Here is a 14,199-nt window from a genome sequence, read left to right on the forward strand (position 1 = left end):
ACGGCTGCGCTGCCCAAGGATTCCCCTACACAGGGATGATTCTCCAGGAGCCGACTAAACTAGATTTTAGGACCTGTTTGCATTGGGAGAATAGCAAAGAGTGTTTTGAACAGAGCCATGGTTTAGGCTTTGCATGTTTTCCTTGAGGATCCAAAGAGATTGAGGCAGTTTCACCGTGCATTTTAATTTGATTGTGTGAGACTCAAGTTAGTACAGCTGTCCGCCACGCTCACCACGGAGAGATCTAAATCCTGTGTTGGCATGGAGGATGTGGTTCCTATTCTCTGCACTTAAGAAGTTCCCCTGTAGGAGGATCCTGTTGGTCTGCTGCTTCTCTCTTTAGTGTTTCCCTCTCAACCGAGTAAAATGGACGTGATCCTGATCAAGGCAGTTATGTGCAGCAAAAGCCCTATTTTACTTCCACGTTAGCAGAAGATCATGTCTGCTATACTAAAGCACTTTACTAATATGGCCCCACTGAAGCGGATAATAAGGACCTTGCATCTAATGGAGGATTGAAACAAAGGAGGGGAATACAGAAACCTACAGGAAAAATCAGGGCAAGAGATGAGCAAAAACAAAGGGGGGTGGGGAAAAATGAGAGATGGACCTCAAAAGGGTTTGGGGAGCAAACTAAGGCTATCCTTCTCTTGAGTGAGTGTGTGCCTTTTTGCAAAGGAAGCTGTTTAATCTGAGTATATTGAGAAAGAAAGTCAGTTCCTCCCCCTCTTTTTTGAGTGAGTGGGGTGTCACATGTAAGGGATCAAGACCCCATCACCATTTTAAAGACAGAACTACTCTGTTAAAGGTGATCTGGAGAAGAGAATGTAGAATTTTCATGGAAGTGACTACTTTACAGCCATGCTTTATTTTATTGTCTGCTCTGTGTGGCAACAACGTTTGAGACTGGGTAATTAACACTTGCCCCTGTAAAGTTTCACAATCTGGAGCTGACTGCAGTAGGATGAGGTCTGTGTAAGAGAAACAGTTGCATTAAGAATTCAGTGCAACATAATAGCTTTCGGAATTCACTCCCTGATCTGTCCTCCTTACCCTTCTGGTTGTAACAGTCTCTACAGTGTTTATACTTTGAACTGGGCCATTCGTGGATGGGAGCGTTTCAGCCATTGCTAGAGAGAGTCTGGCTATTGGTTATAATTTAATAGAGGATAATGCAGGGTACAGGATGGCTTTTTATTGCACTGCCAGTCCTAAATAACCAGTGATTGCAGCTAGGTTTTCTCATATGACATTACAGCTGTGTCAGATCCCTCTAGTGCACTTCCCTTCTGTAAAGGCCGAAAATAATTCAGCTGTGCAACAGTGCTGGCTATGAAAATCTTACTTAGTCTAATTTCCTCAAATCATCTCTGCTCCTGAGTAGATTCCACCTAGAAAACATCTCCCCTTTAACTATGGTCTAATCACTATTTCCTAATCACAGGAACACTTTGTAATAATTTGAAAAGTCTAAAGCAGATAAGCTTAGCTCCACCAGTGAGGCAGCTCACTTTTAAGTCTTTATTTTTTTCTTTAGTGCATCATTATGAAGCGCACAGATATAATCCATCATTCATACCTTTTTCCTGAGTCAAGAAATAGGCAATCCTAAACCTTAACAGTGCAGGCTATGAAAAGACATGGCTATATGTCTGTGTGTAAAATACCTTCTGTTTGAGAGTCATAAGAGCAGAGCCTTCCAGGCTACTGCATTATAGCTATTAGTCCAACACCTTATAGGTCTCTCCTCCCACACACTCCATAATTCCATCCATAGAAGGACCCATAAGGCAGAGATAATGGAGAGCATCCAATAAAATAGCCTTCTGGTCTTTCTGGTGGATGACACATTAGACTGGAATGTCAGTCTTGTACTAGGGTGTGCCTTACCATGCAGTCCGTAATGCCATTATTTTAGGTTTCCTAAGGACAAACGGTTTAAACATGCTAATCTCCTAATAGCTGACCAAGGAATGACATTGGGCATTTAAGTAATTGCTAAGGCCGCAGGGATATGAGACTAATAAAACTTTGTCTGAGGGAGTATTTGGTGATAGCAGTTAATCTTGGATATTAAGCTCTGCATGGCTGGGATTGTCTGCCTGCCTGCCTGTCTGTCCGTACAGACCTTTGCTGGAAGGGTCCCTAATCCTGTCTGGGGGCTGCTGGGCATTACCACAATGCAAATATTAATAATTAGCAACCTGACAGACTAGGTACTTGCCTGTAGTTCCCTTTAGAATATCATATTTGAATATGTGTTCTCGAGAATCAACATAGCTGGTGTTTGTTGAGCCCAGTGTTCTGTGGGGAAGGACTGGATGGGCATGAGGCTGTACAATTTTTTTTTTTTAAGTTCTTCCACTTGCCTGTGCTCTCATTCCAAATTCCTTGGCGTGTTTGTTGCTGGTACAATTCAAGACCACTCTTCCTGAATGAATGACTTGTATACAACTAATGCAAGTACGGGCTTAGATCTAGATTTGGTGGGAGGTTGTCCATTTTTCCATAAATTATGGGTTGTGTTCGGTAGAAAGTGTATACAGTAAAGCAGTGGTTCTCAGCCAGGGGTACATGTATCCACCCCAGGGGTACATAGAGGTCTTCCGGGGTACATCAACTCCTCTAGACATTTGCCTAGTTTTACAACAGGCTACATAAAAAGCACTAGTGAAGTCAGTACAAACTAAAATGTCATACAGACAAAATGAGAATGTAAGCAGTTTTTCGGTACTAGTGTGCTGTGACACTTTTGTATTTTTGTCTGATTTTGTAAGCAATCAGTTTTTAAGTGAGGTGAAACTTGGGGTACACAAGACAAATCCGACTCCTGAAAGCGGGTTCAGTAGTCTGGAAAGGTTGAGAACCACTGCAGTAAAGCATAGGTGAAAACAGTGCAGCCCACAAATATTTGCTTAACTAAGACAATTTTAGTCCTCTCATAGGGTCATAATATAAGGTTTGCAAAATATGAAATATTTGGCTGTGCCTGACAGAGCTGCAAATGGATATGGCAAAGACTCAAATTAGAAAAATGTAAAACTACTGTACAAAGAGTTTAATAGCAAAACCAGTGTAGCAGAAAGTCTCGAAGGTCAGGGAAGACTACTGGTTGGTCTAATTAGCAAATTATTAAAGCCTGAATCTGGACACGAAAGAAAATGTCCTTCCAGACAGAGAGCTCATGGGTGATGTGTAACCCAATGTATATCCTACATAGGACCTGCCTCTTATTTTGAGCTAACATCCTTGACCCTCAAGCAGACAGCCTTCTCAGAATGGTTTGGCATAATGTAAAAGTTTTATGTTAGCCAATCAACTCAAATTCCTAGCAGCCAAAATGAATTTAAAAACTAGCGTCCTTGTAATATGTTCCACATTCAAATGCCTGTTACATCCCAACCCAACAATTCTAAACTCAGATCAACTGGCTGAAAGTAATCTTGCAAATAACAAGAATGTAACATTAACAGTGGTCAGAATACTTACCTCACAAAATTCCTTTCATTGTTAATTTTGCTCCTCCTCCCGAAATCAAAAAGCTTTACTGCAAAAGTCTTAAGACTTAGGATACAATGAGCTCAAAGCACATATAATGGGGGAATTGTCTTTATTCCACAGCTCCTATTGTCATAAAGAACGGAGGTTGAAATCCTTTTGATCTTTCTTTGGACCTCTTCTTAAAGTCATAATTTTCTTCTCTGTCTATTGGACATTAAGTAGCTGCTTCCTTTATAACCAATTCATTGTAAGGAAGCTAGTTTTGTCCCTCTGTGTCTGAAACTGTTTTGCCATCAACTGACTTTCAGCAGATTTTTATATAATCTATAATTTGTTCTCTCTTCTAGCTTTTCATTAGTTTTTTCTGAAGAACAAAAGCAGTAATTCTAAGAGGATACTGTGCAATCTTGTACCTTATTACATACGCACTTTCATGGGGCATATTGTGAAATATGGTGTATAAACTGTTTCTGTTCTGTTTTTGTGTAAAAGATAGATCTGCCTTTGTGGTGAGTTTTCAATAGAAAAGAGGATTTGAATATTATCTTAGGCCATGTCTACATCTAAAGTTTTGCAGCGCTGGTTGTTACAGCTGTATTAGTACAGCTGTATAGGGCCAGCGCTGCAGAGTGGCCACACTTACAGCAACCAGCGCTGCAAGTGGTGTTAGATGTGGCCACACTGCAGCGCTGTTGGGCGGCTTCAAGGGGGGTTCCGGGAACGCGAGAGCAAACCGGGAAAGGAGACCCGCTTCGCCGCGGTTTGCTCTCTCGTTCCCGGAGCCACCCAGCAAACCGCAGGGAAGGAGACCTGCTTGCTCGGGGCTCCGGGAACGAGAGAGCAAACCGGGAAAGGAGACCCGCTTCGCCGCGGTTTGCTCTCTCGTTCCCGGAGCCACCCAGCAAACCGCAGGGAAGGAGACCTGCTTGCTCGGGGCTCCGGGAACGAGAGAGCAAACCGGGAAAGGAGACCCGCTTCGCCGCGGTTTGCTCTCTCGTTCCCGGAGCCACCCAGCAAACCGCAGGGAAGGAGACCTGCTTGCTCGGGGCTCCGGGAACGCGAGAGCAAACCGGGAAAGGAGACCCGCTTCGCTGCGGTTTGCTCTCCCGTTCCCGGAGCCACCCAGCAAACCGCAGGGAAGGAGACCTGCTTGCTCTGGGCTCCGGGAACGAGAGAGCAAACCGGGAAAGGAGACCCGCTTCGCCGCGGTTTGCTCTCTCGTTCCCGGAGCCACCCAGCAAACCGCAGGGAAGGAGATCTGCTTGCTCTGGGCTCCGGGAACGAGAGAGCAAACCGGGAAAGGAGACCCGCTTCGCCGCGGTTTGCTCTCTCGTTCCCGGAGCCACCCAGCAAACCGCAGGGAAGGAGACCTGCTTGCTCGGGGCTCCGGGAACGAGAGAGCAAACCGGGAAAGGAGACCCGCTTCGCCGCGGTTTGCTCTCTCGTTCCCGGAGCCACCCAGCAAACCGCAGGGAAGGAGACCTGCTTGCTCTGGGCTCCGGGAACGAGAGAGCAAACCGGGAAAGGAGACCAGCTTGATTACCAGAGGCTTCCTCCTTCCACGGAGGTCAAGAAAAGCGCTGGTAAGTGTCTACATTGGATTACCAGCGCTGGATCACCAGCGCTGGATCCTCTACACCCGAGACAAAACGGGAGTACGGCCAGCGCTGCAAACAGGGAGTTGCAGCGCTGGTGGTGCCCTGCAGATGTGTACACCTTCAAAGTTGCAGCGCTGTAACTCCCTCACCAGCGCTGCAACTTTCTGATGTAGACAAGCCCTTAGTCTGTTTCCTACCCAATGCTTGGTGCTCCTCTGGCTTGCAGGATATGAAAAACTCTAAAAAGAGAATGTGTCCTAAACGCATCTGTCAGTGAAGTTAAACCGAGTATGGAGTAACAGACAGAGTTTGTTTTCAGGAATTAGAGGGAGAAAATGCAGCATCCCTTCCAAAAATAGACCGATACAACATAGGTGGGAGATTCCATTGTTAAATGCTTATCATTCGAGCTCTTGGACTTTGTTTCTGTTCAACTATCTAGACCTTGGCCACTGTTTACTGGTGTGTAAACTTTTTTACATACCAGTCTAGGCTTTAGTAAGCAAGATTTCACAAAGTGACGCACACCTTTCACTTTGAGCTGACTGTTAACTCAGTAAAATACTTGTGTCCCTGTAGGACGCTGAAAAATTGTAGTTACATGTGTTCAGTGTGAATATTAAAGCCAAGAAAAAGGAATCTGTACCCTTTGCTGAGCATGCCACCAAGTCAAAGTGGGAGGTGAATAAAGTCTGCTGCTGAGCTCAAATTAATTTGGTTTTGTAACCTTCCTGTTTGCTTTTGAAAATAGTCCTACTGGGAAATCATAGGTTCATGCTTAATTCACATTTATCAATGATAAGGTTCACAGTCACTGCCCACATCTTGTATTATGTACTCTGAGAAGAGAAGGATTATTTACAATTATTGATTTATCTCATAATTGAGAGCTATGGGGAAAAATACATACATTGGGGTAAGTAGCAGCAATCAAAGCAGCAAATCCTTCAGTGGAAAATAGTTTTTATAAACTTTTCCTATTTTATATTTTTCAGTGTTCTGCAGACCATTCTCTTTTGAAGATATGTAATTGGAAGCAGCAAAAATTCACTGAAATGTTTAATAATTCTGCTGCTGATTAAGTGTCAGCCGTAGGTCTTTCATGCAGCACCATCTGTACAGAACTCCCAAAATTTGCTAAGCAATAAAAAGCATAGTCAATCAGTTATTTTAGATATTTTAAATTGACTTAAGACAAACTTTCCAGTATTTCTTTGACTTATTTTATGTATTGTATGAGAGAATAAAAGAAAGAAAACTATATTTTCAAATTATACAAGTATATGGTCTCAAATTACTTAGGCTGCAAATAAGGTAACTTTCAGTGGAAGTTTAACACAGCCATGTGCAATGTTGCACTCTGTGTGTATACTGCAAGATCTGTATTCATCAACACACATCTTGGCATTTTTTGTATTATCTTGGGGAAATGAGAAGCCTGAGCCCAGAGATAAATGGATACAGAATAAGGAAAATGGAAACTTCTTTTCCACCATGAATTCTGATTGATAAAAATCTGGTGTGTGTGTGTGGGTGGTGTGGTCGTTTTTTTTGGGGGGGGGGAGGGGTTGGTTTATTTTTTTGTGATATTGTAGCCCATGGTATCTCTGTATCCTGGATTTACTGCAAGAAATAGCAAGCTAAATTAATAATCCAGAAATGGTGAAAGTGAAATTGAGGATTACCTCCAACAAATAGACTAAACTGACAATACATTGAAGCATGTGTATAAAAACTGCCCCTGTGTTTCAAAGATATCATGTATCTCATATTTTTACTGTGTGAGACCCTTGTGTCTAATGGGCGTTGGCCAAAGCAATTTCCCTTTTGTACCAGCATTGTCCCGTTTATGCCTTCTTCAGTAGAGTGATCAAAATTAAGTTTATCCCTGGTGTATTGGACACACTTCTTGCATCAGATGAATTTAGCCCCCTGATGCTGGTGAAGTGGCAGCAGGACTTGTTGGATCAGTGCTTGGGGGGTACCCACATTGCAAAACTTTTGATCTCCAGCAAAAAGTTCAGGCTAAGATAGCAAGTTTCCATTCTATCAATAGCTTTGCTAAAAGAACCTGGACATTGCCAAGACAAAGTTGAATGCTCCAGTCTACTCTGGTCACATCTGCGTGTGTATTATGACATCAGTGTGCTGTTTAACTACATGACTGCGTATTATTTCTCCAGTATACCAGAATGTATATAATCTTGCCCATAATTTGATAGCATGATATCTTATAACATTTTTCCATTTTTATATGCGTGCACTATATACTTGTCCTAATTGTCCAGTATATCTTTGACTTTGGCTTAACCAGTATCTTCTCTCTAAGCTGTGTATATTTTAGTAATTTAAGGGGCAGCCACATATGATACACTTGCTTTTCAGTCACCAGCACAGCCTTTTAGATCCAAATCTGTGGCTGAGTCATTCAGCTGCAAAGGTAACATAGCTGAAAATGTTGGTGGCCTATGTATGCCAACACCTTGTCACCATTACTGTATTATGTTTAATACACAGTATGTTGTGTAAGGATGTTTTATGATATACTTGTCACATAAATATTTGAGCTCAGTGTGCAGAGCTCTGGGCAGCACTAGATGTTACATGTCTATGGTTGTAGAATAAATAGTATTGTATGAGAAATGGCAGGTGACTTGGTTATTACTGTATTATAGAGCTCCCAAATGGATGATTGCTCAAACTTAAAAAAAATAAAATAAAATAAAATGTGGACATAGATCACTCTTGAAACATTGAGCTCAAAAAGCTAAAATTAGGGGATGTTATGGGCAACCAGAAATGAAAGTAGAATGGAAACCATAGTGCCCTGCTGAACTGTCAATTACTAGCACTCTTACCATAGTATACATGTAGGAATTAATTCAGGAATGACTCCATCCTTCCTCTACAAGGGGGAAGATAGGGAGTTGTGCCAATTTCAGATTTCTCTAGCCTCTACCCACACTGTTAAAGGGAGTTCACAAATAGGGCTTGACATAATCTGTAACAGTTGCCAGCATGCATGATTAAATGTGACCTGTGCAAAGACTGTATAATAAGTGGCAGAATCATAGGGTACAGCGTAGACACAATGAAGACCCAGCGTTTGCAAGGATAAAAGGTGAGACCACTCAAACTAACAAATATTGTGAGCCATTTTTACCGAAGTAAAAGCTTTTTGCTTCCTAAAGTAATTAACCATTCATGTGATTTTGATTCTTTCTGAAGTTTAATTTCAAGCTAATCAGCAGTATTCTCAGCAGACCATTAAAATCCTTTGGAATGGCTGAAGGAGGTGGTTTAGACGCTTGATCTTCGTATCTAATGATAATTCAAACATCTGAAATCTCCTGGTAACTAGCCTTGAAAGACTTTGCTGTTTTCAGTGTGGTTGTAATCATGTTTGTTCCATGATATTAGAGAGACAAGATGGGTGAGGTAATACCTGCTATCAAACCAACTTCTGTTGTTGAGACAAGCTTTCAAGCTTATTCAGTGCTTTTCTTCAGTTGCTGTTGTTAATTTCCTGTAGAATTACTTGGGATGTGAGCTGACAACCAATTTGACCACCGGTACGCAACTGTTGTGCTGTCTTAATGTAAAGAATGCATCTGCCAGTTCATTTGATTTCCATGGATTTTCATCTGAAAGGAGCAAGAATGAATAACTACAGGGCTTGGGCCAGGGTACATGTCACTGGAGGAGGATATGCTTACTGGATTTGACCTAAGGCAAGACCCCTGACTCTCCTGCACGTACTTATGAGTCCATGGATCAGGTGCTCATCTATCTTTAGTAACTTCCTAACATAACGAGAGACGATTGAGAGACTGGTCATTGTTTACAATCAGCTTCCTGTCTTGTTTTGAGGAATGCAGAGTGGCTGCTACCTGTAGATGTACAAATAAGCTATTTCTCCTTTCTTGCATCTCTGAAACTTCCAGTAGTCTTATGTGGTTGTGTATCTTGTCTTGTCTTAGCTACCAAAGGAGATGGTGCAATTTGTTTCACCCAGGGTGGATTGATTTAAATCAAGGCAATTTTAAATAAACTATTTTAATCTTTTCCATTTGTACATTCATATTTTTTTTTAAAGAAAGATGCATTCTCATTGGTTGGTATAACCATTAAAGCATTTTGGTTTAAAATTAAATAGAGCCTTTACACCAAATGTAGTGATCTCTTTGCTACCTAAGAGGGTACATTGTAACTATAAACATTTATTTAAGCAATTACATAGCTTAATATTTTCAGATTCTTATTAATTGTACATGTTTAGTATGTTAACAAGTGGTGAATGATATAGTGTTTATTTACTAGATAAACTTTTTTTGCTCATGATTTGTATCAAGCTGCGTTAGGATGGTAGCTGGAATTTAGACAAAGCAGCATATACAATTTATTTTTATTAAACAAAACCTTAAATGTTTTGGATACATAAAATTATCAAGACATAAACACATTTGCAAATGATTTATTAGAGGAACAAAGGGATTAACTGTAGTCAGTGAATTAAACTGATGTCAGGTCAGCCTGGAAAAATTTTCAATATGCCTTAGGGAAAGTGACTGGAGTTTAAGTTCCTGCCTGCCTACATCTCTTGAAAATGACAGTCTCCTCAGTTACTAAAGCTGTCCTTCAAACTTTTAAAACTATTCGATCTTATCCTCTCCTCCTTATTTGTATTCATTATTGCCTGTTTTTTTCAACTCCCAATCAATTCTTTTACTTTGAATGAATTAGTCCAAATAAAGGAAATATTCTTTATTGTGCCTGCAGAAGAGGTTACTGCTGTCAAAAGGTGGGTTAGCTCTTCAACAAACTTTAGTTCCAGGTGCTTCACTAGTGTGGCATTGAGTTCTCACAGGTTGACTGTGTGTTGTACAAAGTATTTTGTTATGTTTGAAACCTGCTGCCTATTGATTTCAATGGGTGATCCCTGGGTCACAACAGCAAATTTAACATTTAGCTTAAATTCTTTTTTTTTTTTTTTTTTTTTTTTTTTTTTTTTTTTTTTTTTTTTTTTTTTTTTAAATTCGTTCTCATCCATGCTTGTCTCACCTTGGGGAAGCTAGGAAGCCATATGTTCTTATGAAACAGTAGCACAGAGGAGACAGTGCAAATATGGGGCTCCTGTCTTAACTTTTCTTGAAATGGAAAATATATCAATCTCGAACTTGCTATGCTGTTGAAAAGCAGAAAGCAGCAAACCCACTCCTCTGCCTTGAGTTAGTGGGCTGGGTGCTGGGGAATGGTGTCTGTTGGAAGAAGTTGCTCTGGAGAGGCTACTGCATTCTCATGTCTCCTGTAGACTCAGGGCTGTTCTCCTTCTCCTGGAATGGGACAGGATGATCCAGTGTGATGGATCCCTTGATATCTATACCTCCCTCTTCTCTGTGCTGTCCTGCAAGAGGCTCATGCAAAGCAGGTCCCTGTGCCATGCTGGGGTCCATACTCTGCATGGACCCCCACATCACACCCTGCCTTCTTGCTTAATGGCATTGCACCAGTTCTGCTACAAAGCAGATTTTAAATTAACAAGTAATTGATGAAGTAGTAAACTAGAAAAGAATTTTAAATCCTTCCTAGATCCTGAAAACTAGTCAGTAATTCAGTTGCTAGTAGAGAGAGAATGTTAGAACGTACCATTTGATTTCCTTAACATATTGTAGGAATGCTTGGACATAGTACTGTAAAACCTGCTTTTTCCAAGTTTGCATCTGGAAGTTTTGGCACTATACATCTAGTCAGTCTGTTTTGAGAACTGTCTTCTGGGTCCCCATCGACCGGCATTTCCTCATGGGGCTAGAATAAGTGTCCAGAGGGGTGCTGCTGAGAAGGTAGAAGTATCTGCTTGAGTTATTTAAAAAGTGACTTCTGAGCTGAATGCACAAGCAGATGAGTGTAGCAGAGCTGTGTAGTAGCCAGAGAAGTCCAGAGCAGGTAGCTACTGTACAGTGACAAAGATGACGTGCTAGCCAACACCAAAAGAAATTAAAACCCTTCTTAAAAACAAGAATGTGAATTTGTTTGCAATTTTACCTGTCTAATGAAAGGACCCTGACACCTGAAATAGTACCTTACAAGATATGGTGGACGATTTTGTTTCCCTGAGAGGCTAGTTACAGTGATTAGACATTGCTAGCTTAAGACTTTTGGCATTTAGTGTGTTACAGTTTTAAAGCATAAAAATGAGAGGGTGATGAAACTGTTTCATCTTTGCTTAGGCTTCTGCTTTGTCTATTTGTGTGGTAACAAAGGTACGTTGACTAGAGTGAAATCCCTGCAAGCTGCCTGGACGCTTTTCAAAGACACCAGAATAGAGGCCCAACTTAAATGTATATCCCCAAATTAAAAAAAACACAGTAAAAGAACTAAAAAATAGTCACCGTGGCTTGGCTTAACCATGTAAAAGAAGCAGTGTGAGATAAAGACAACTTTTAAAAAGTGGAAGTCAAATCCTGGTGAGGTAAATAGAAAGGAGCATGAACACTGCCAAATTAAGTGTAAAAATGTAATAAGAAAAGCCAAAAAGGAGTTTGAAGAACAGCTAGCCAAAAACGCCGGAGGTGGTAGTAAAATGTTTTTTTCAGTGCATCAGAAGCAGGAAGCCTGCTAAACAACCAGTGGGGCCCCTGGATGATCAAGATACAAAAGGAGTGCTTAAAGGTGATAGTCATTGTGGAGAAGCTAAATTAATTCTTTGCTTCAGTCTTCACGGCTGAGGATATTGGGGAGATTCCCAAACCTGAGCTGTCCTTTGTAGGTGACACATCTGAGGAATTGTCACAGATTGAAGTGTCACTAGAGGAGGTTTTGGAATTAATTGATAAACGTAACAGCAGCAAGTCACTGGGACCAGATGGCATTCACCCAAGAGTTCTGAAAGAACTCAAATGTGAAATTGCGGAACTATTAACTATGGTTTGTAACCTGTCCTTTAAATCAGCTTCTGCCTGGAAGATAGCTAATGTAATGCCAATATTTAAAAAGGGCTCTAGAGATTATCCTGGCAATTACGGACCAGTAAGTCTAACGTCAGTACTGGGCAAATTAGTTGAAACAATAGTAAAGAATAAAATTGTCAGACACATAGAAGAACATAACTTGGTGGGCAAAAGTCAACATGGTTTCTGTAAAGGGAAATCATGTTTTACTAATCTAATAGAGTTCTTTGAAGGGGTCAACAAACATGTGGACAAGGTGGATCCAGTGGACATGGTGGTGTTAGATTTCCAGAAAGCCTTTGACAAGGTCCCTCACCAAAGGCTCTTCTGTAAATTAAGTTGTCATGGGATAAGAGGGGAGATCCTTTTATGGATTGAGAACTGGTTAAAAGACAGGGAACAAAGGGTAGGAATAAATGGTAAATTTTCAGAATGGAGAGGGGTAACTGGTAGTGTTCCCCAAGGATCAGTCCTGGGACCAATCCTATTCAACATATTCATAAATGATCTGGAGAATGGGGTAAACAATCAGATAGCAAAGTTTTCGGATGATACTAAGCTGCACAAGATAGTTAAGACCAAAGCAGACTGTGAAGAACTTTAAAAAGATCTCCCAAAACCAGGTGATTGGGCAACAAAATGACAAATGAAGTTTAATGTGGATAAATGTAAAGTAATGCACTTTGGAAAAATTAATCCCCACTATACATACAATATGATGGGGGCTAATTTAGCTACAACTAATCAGGAAAGAGATCTTGGAGTCATCGTGGATCGTTCTCTGGAGATGTCCATGCAGTGTGCAGTGGCAGTCAAAAAAGCAAACAAGGTGCTAGGAATCATTAAAAAAGGGATAGAGAATAAGACAGGGAATATTTTATTGCCCTTATATAAATCCATGGTACGCCCACATTTTGAATACTGCATACAGATGGGGTCTCATCTCAAAAGAGAGATACTGGCATTAGAAAAAGTTTGGAGAAGGGCAACTAATGATTAGGGGTTTGGAATGGGTCCCATATGCGGAGAGATTAAAGTGGCTAGGACTTTTCAGCTTGGAAAAGAGGAGAATAAGGGGGGGATATGATAGAGGTATATAAAATCATGAGTGATGTGGAGAAAGTGGATAAGGATAAGTTATTTACTTGTTCCCATAATATAAGAACTACGGGCCACCAAATGAAATAAAATGGGCAGCAGGTTTAAAACAAAAGGAAGTTGTTCTTCACACAGTGCACGGTCAACCTGTAGATTGCCTTGCCTGAGGAGGTTTTGAAGGCTAGTACTATAACAGAGTTTAAAAGAGAACTAGATAAATTCATGGAGGTTAAGTCCATTAATGGCTATTAGCCAGGATGGGTAAGGAATGGTGTCCCTAGCTTCTGTTTGTCAGAGGGTGGAGATGGATGGCAGGAGAGAGATCACTTGATCATTACCTGTTAGTTTCACTCCCTCTGGGGCACCTGCCATTGGCCACTGTCAGAAGACAGGATACTGGGCTGGATGGACCTTTGGTTTGACCCAGTATGGCCATTCTTACGTTAACAATGAATACTTAGTAGCTTAAAAAGCATAGTAATACGTTTGTAAGAAGTTGCTAGATTTTGAAGTGTGTGCCGTTAACAAGTGTTTTAATAGCCTAATCCATCTGGAGAGCAAGTAGATTTATTACTGTATGCTAAATGAGCTCATAATCATGACAGCAATTTTTACTAACTTTGTTTCCCAGTATGGCATATAAATATGGTACAAAATTTTTAAAAAATTTAAATGAGATGTGACAAAGCTTTGTTAAATTCTAATTCAGTAGAGTGACTAAGGCATTGGAGAGACGGGGTGGGTGAGGTAATATCTTTTATTGGATCAAATACTGTTGGTGAGAGACAATCTTTCGATCTTACGCAGAACTCTTTTCCAGGTCTGGGAAACAGTGTGTCGCTGCTATATACAAGTTGGAACTGGTTATTTAGCATAAGTAGCTAACAACAAGGTGGGTAAGCTTTCTAGACATGAGGAAGAGCACTGTGTAGCTCAGAAGCTTGTCGCTCACCGACAGAAGTTGGTCCAATAAAAGAGATCACCTCACCCATCTTGTTTGTCTAATATCCTGGGACCATCACAGCTACTTTGCTGCAAACAACAAAGACATCTTA

At 40.9% G+C, this 14,199-nt stretch overlaps 1 protein-coding gene across 5 annotated transcripts in view; it reads left to right on the forward strand.

Moving 5' to 3' along the window:
- The window catches only part of GLCE (glucuronic acid epimerase), a 99,492-nt gene that overhangs the window by 50,870 nt on the left and 34,423 nt on the right, over window positions 1-14,199 (forward strand). For 3 of the 5 annotated variants that reach the window (XM_050967565.1, XM_050967566.1, XM_050967567.1), the window contains one exon: window positions 7,156-7,224. The exons of the other annotated variants lie outside the window; for them this stretch is intronic. In XM_050967565.1, coding sequence (XP_050823522.1) covers window positions 7,196-7,224 — 29 coding nt within the window. In that variant the 5' untranslated portion in view covers window positions 7,156-7,195. The remainder of the gene's footprint in view (window positions 1-7,155; window positions 7,225-14,199) is intronic. 5 annotated transcript variants of the gene reach the window in all.

The sequence above is a fragment of the Gopherus flavomarginatus genome, chromosome 9 (genome assembly GCF_025201925.1).
Source record: "Gopherus flavomarginatus isolate rGopFla2 chromosome 9, rGopFla2.mat.asm, whole genome shotgun sequence".
In the NCBI taxonomy this organism is placed as follows: domain Eukaryota; kingdom Metazoa; phylum Chordata; order Testudines; family Testudinidae; genus Gopherus; species Gopherus flavomarginatus.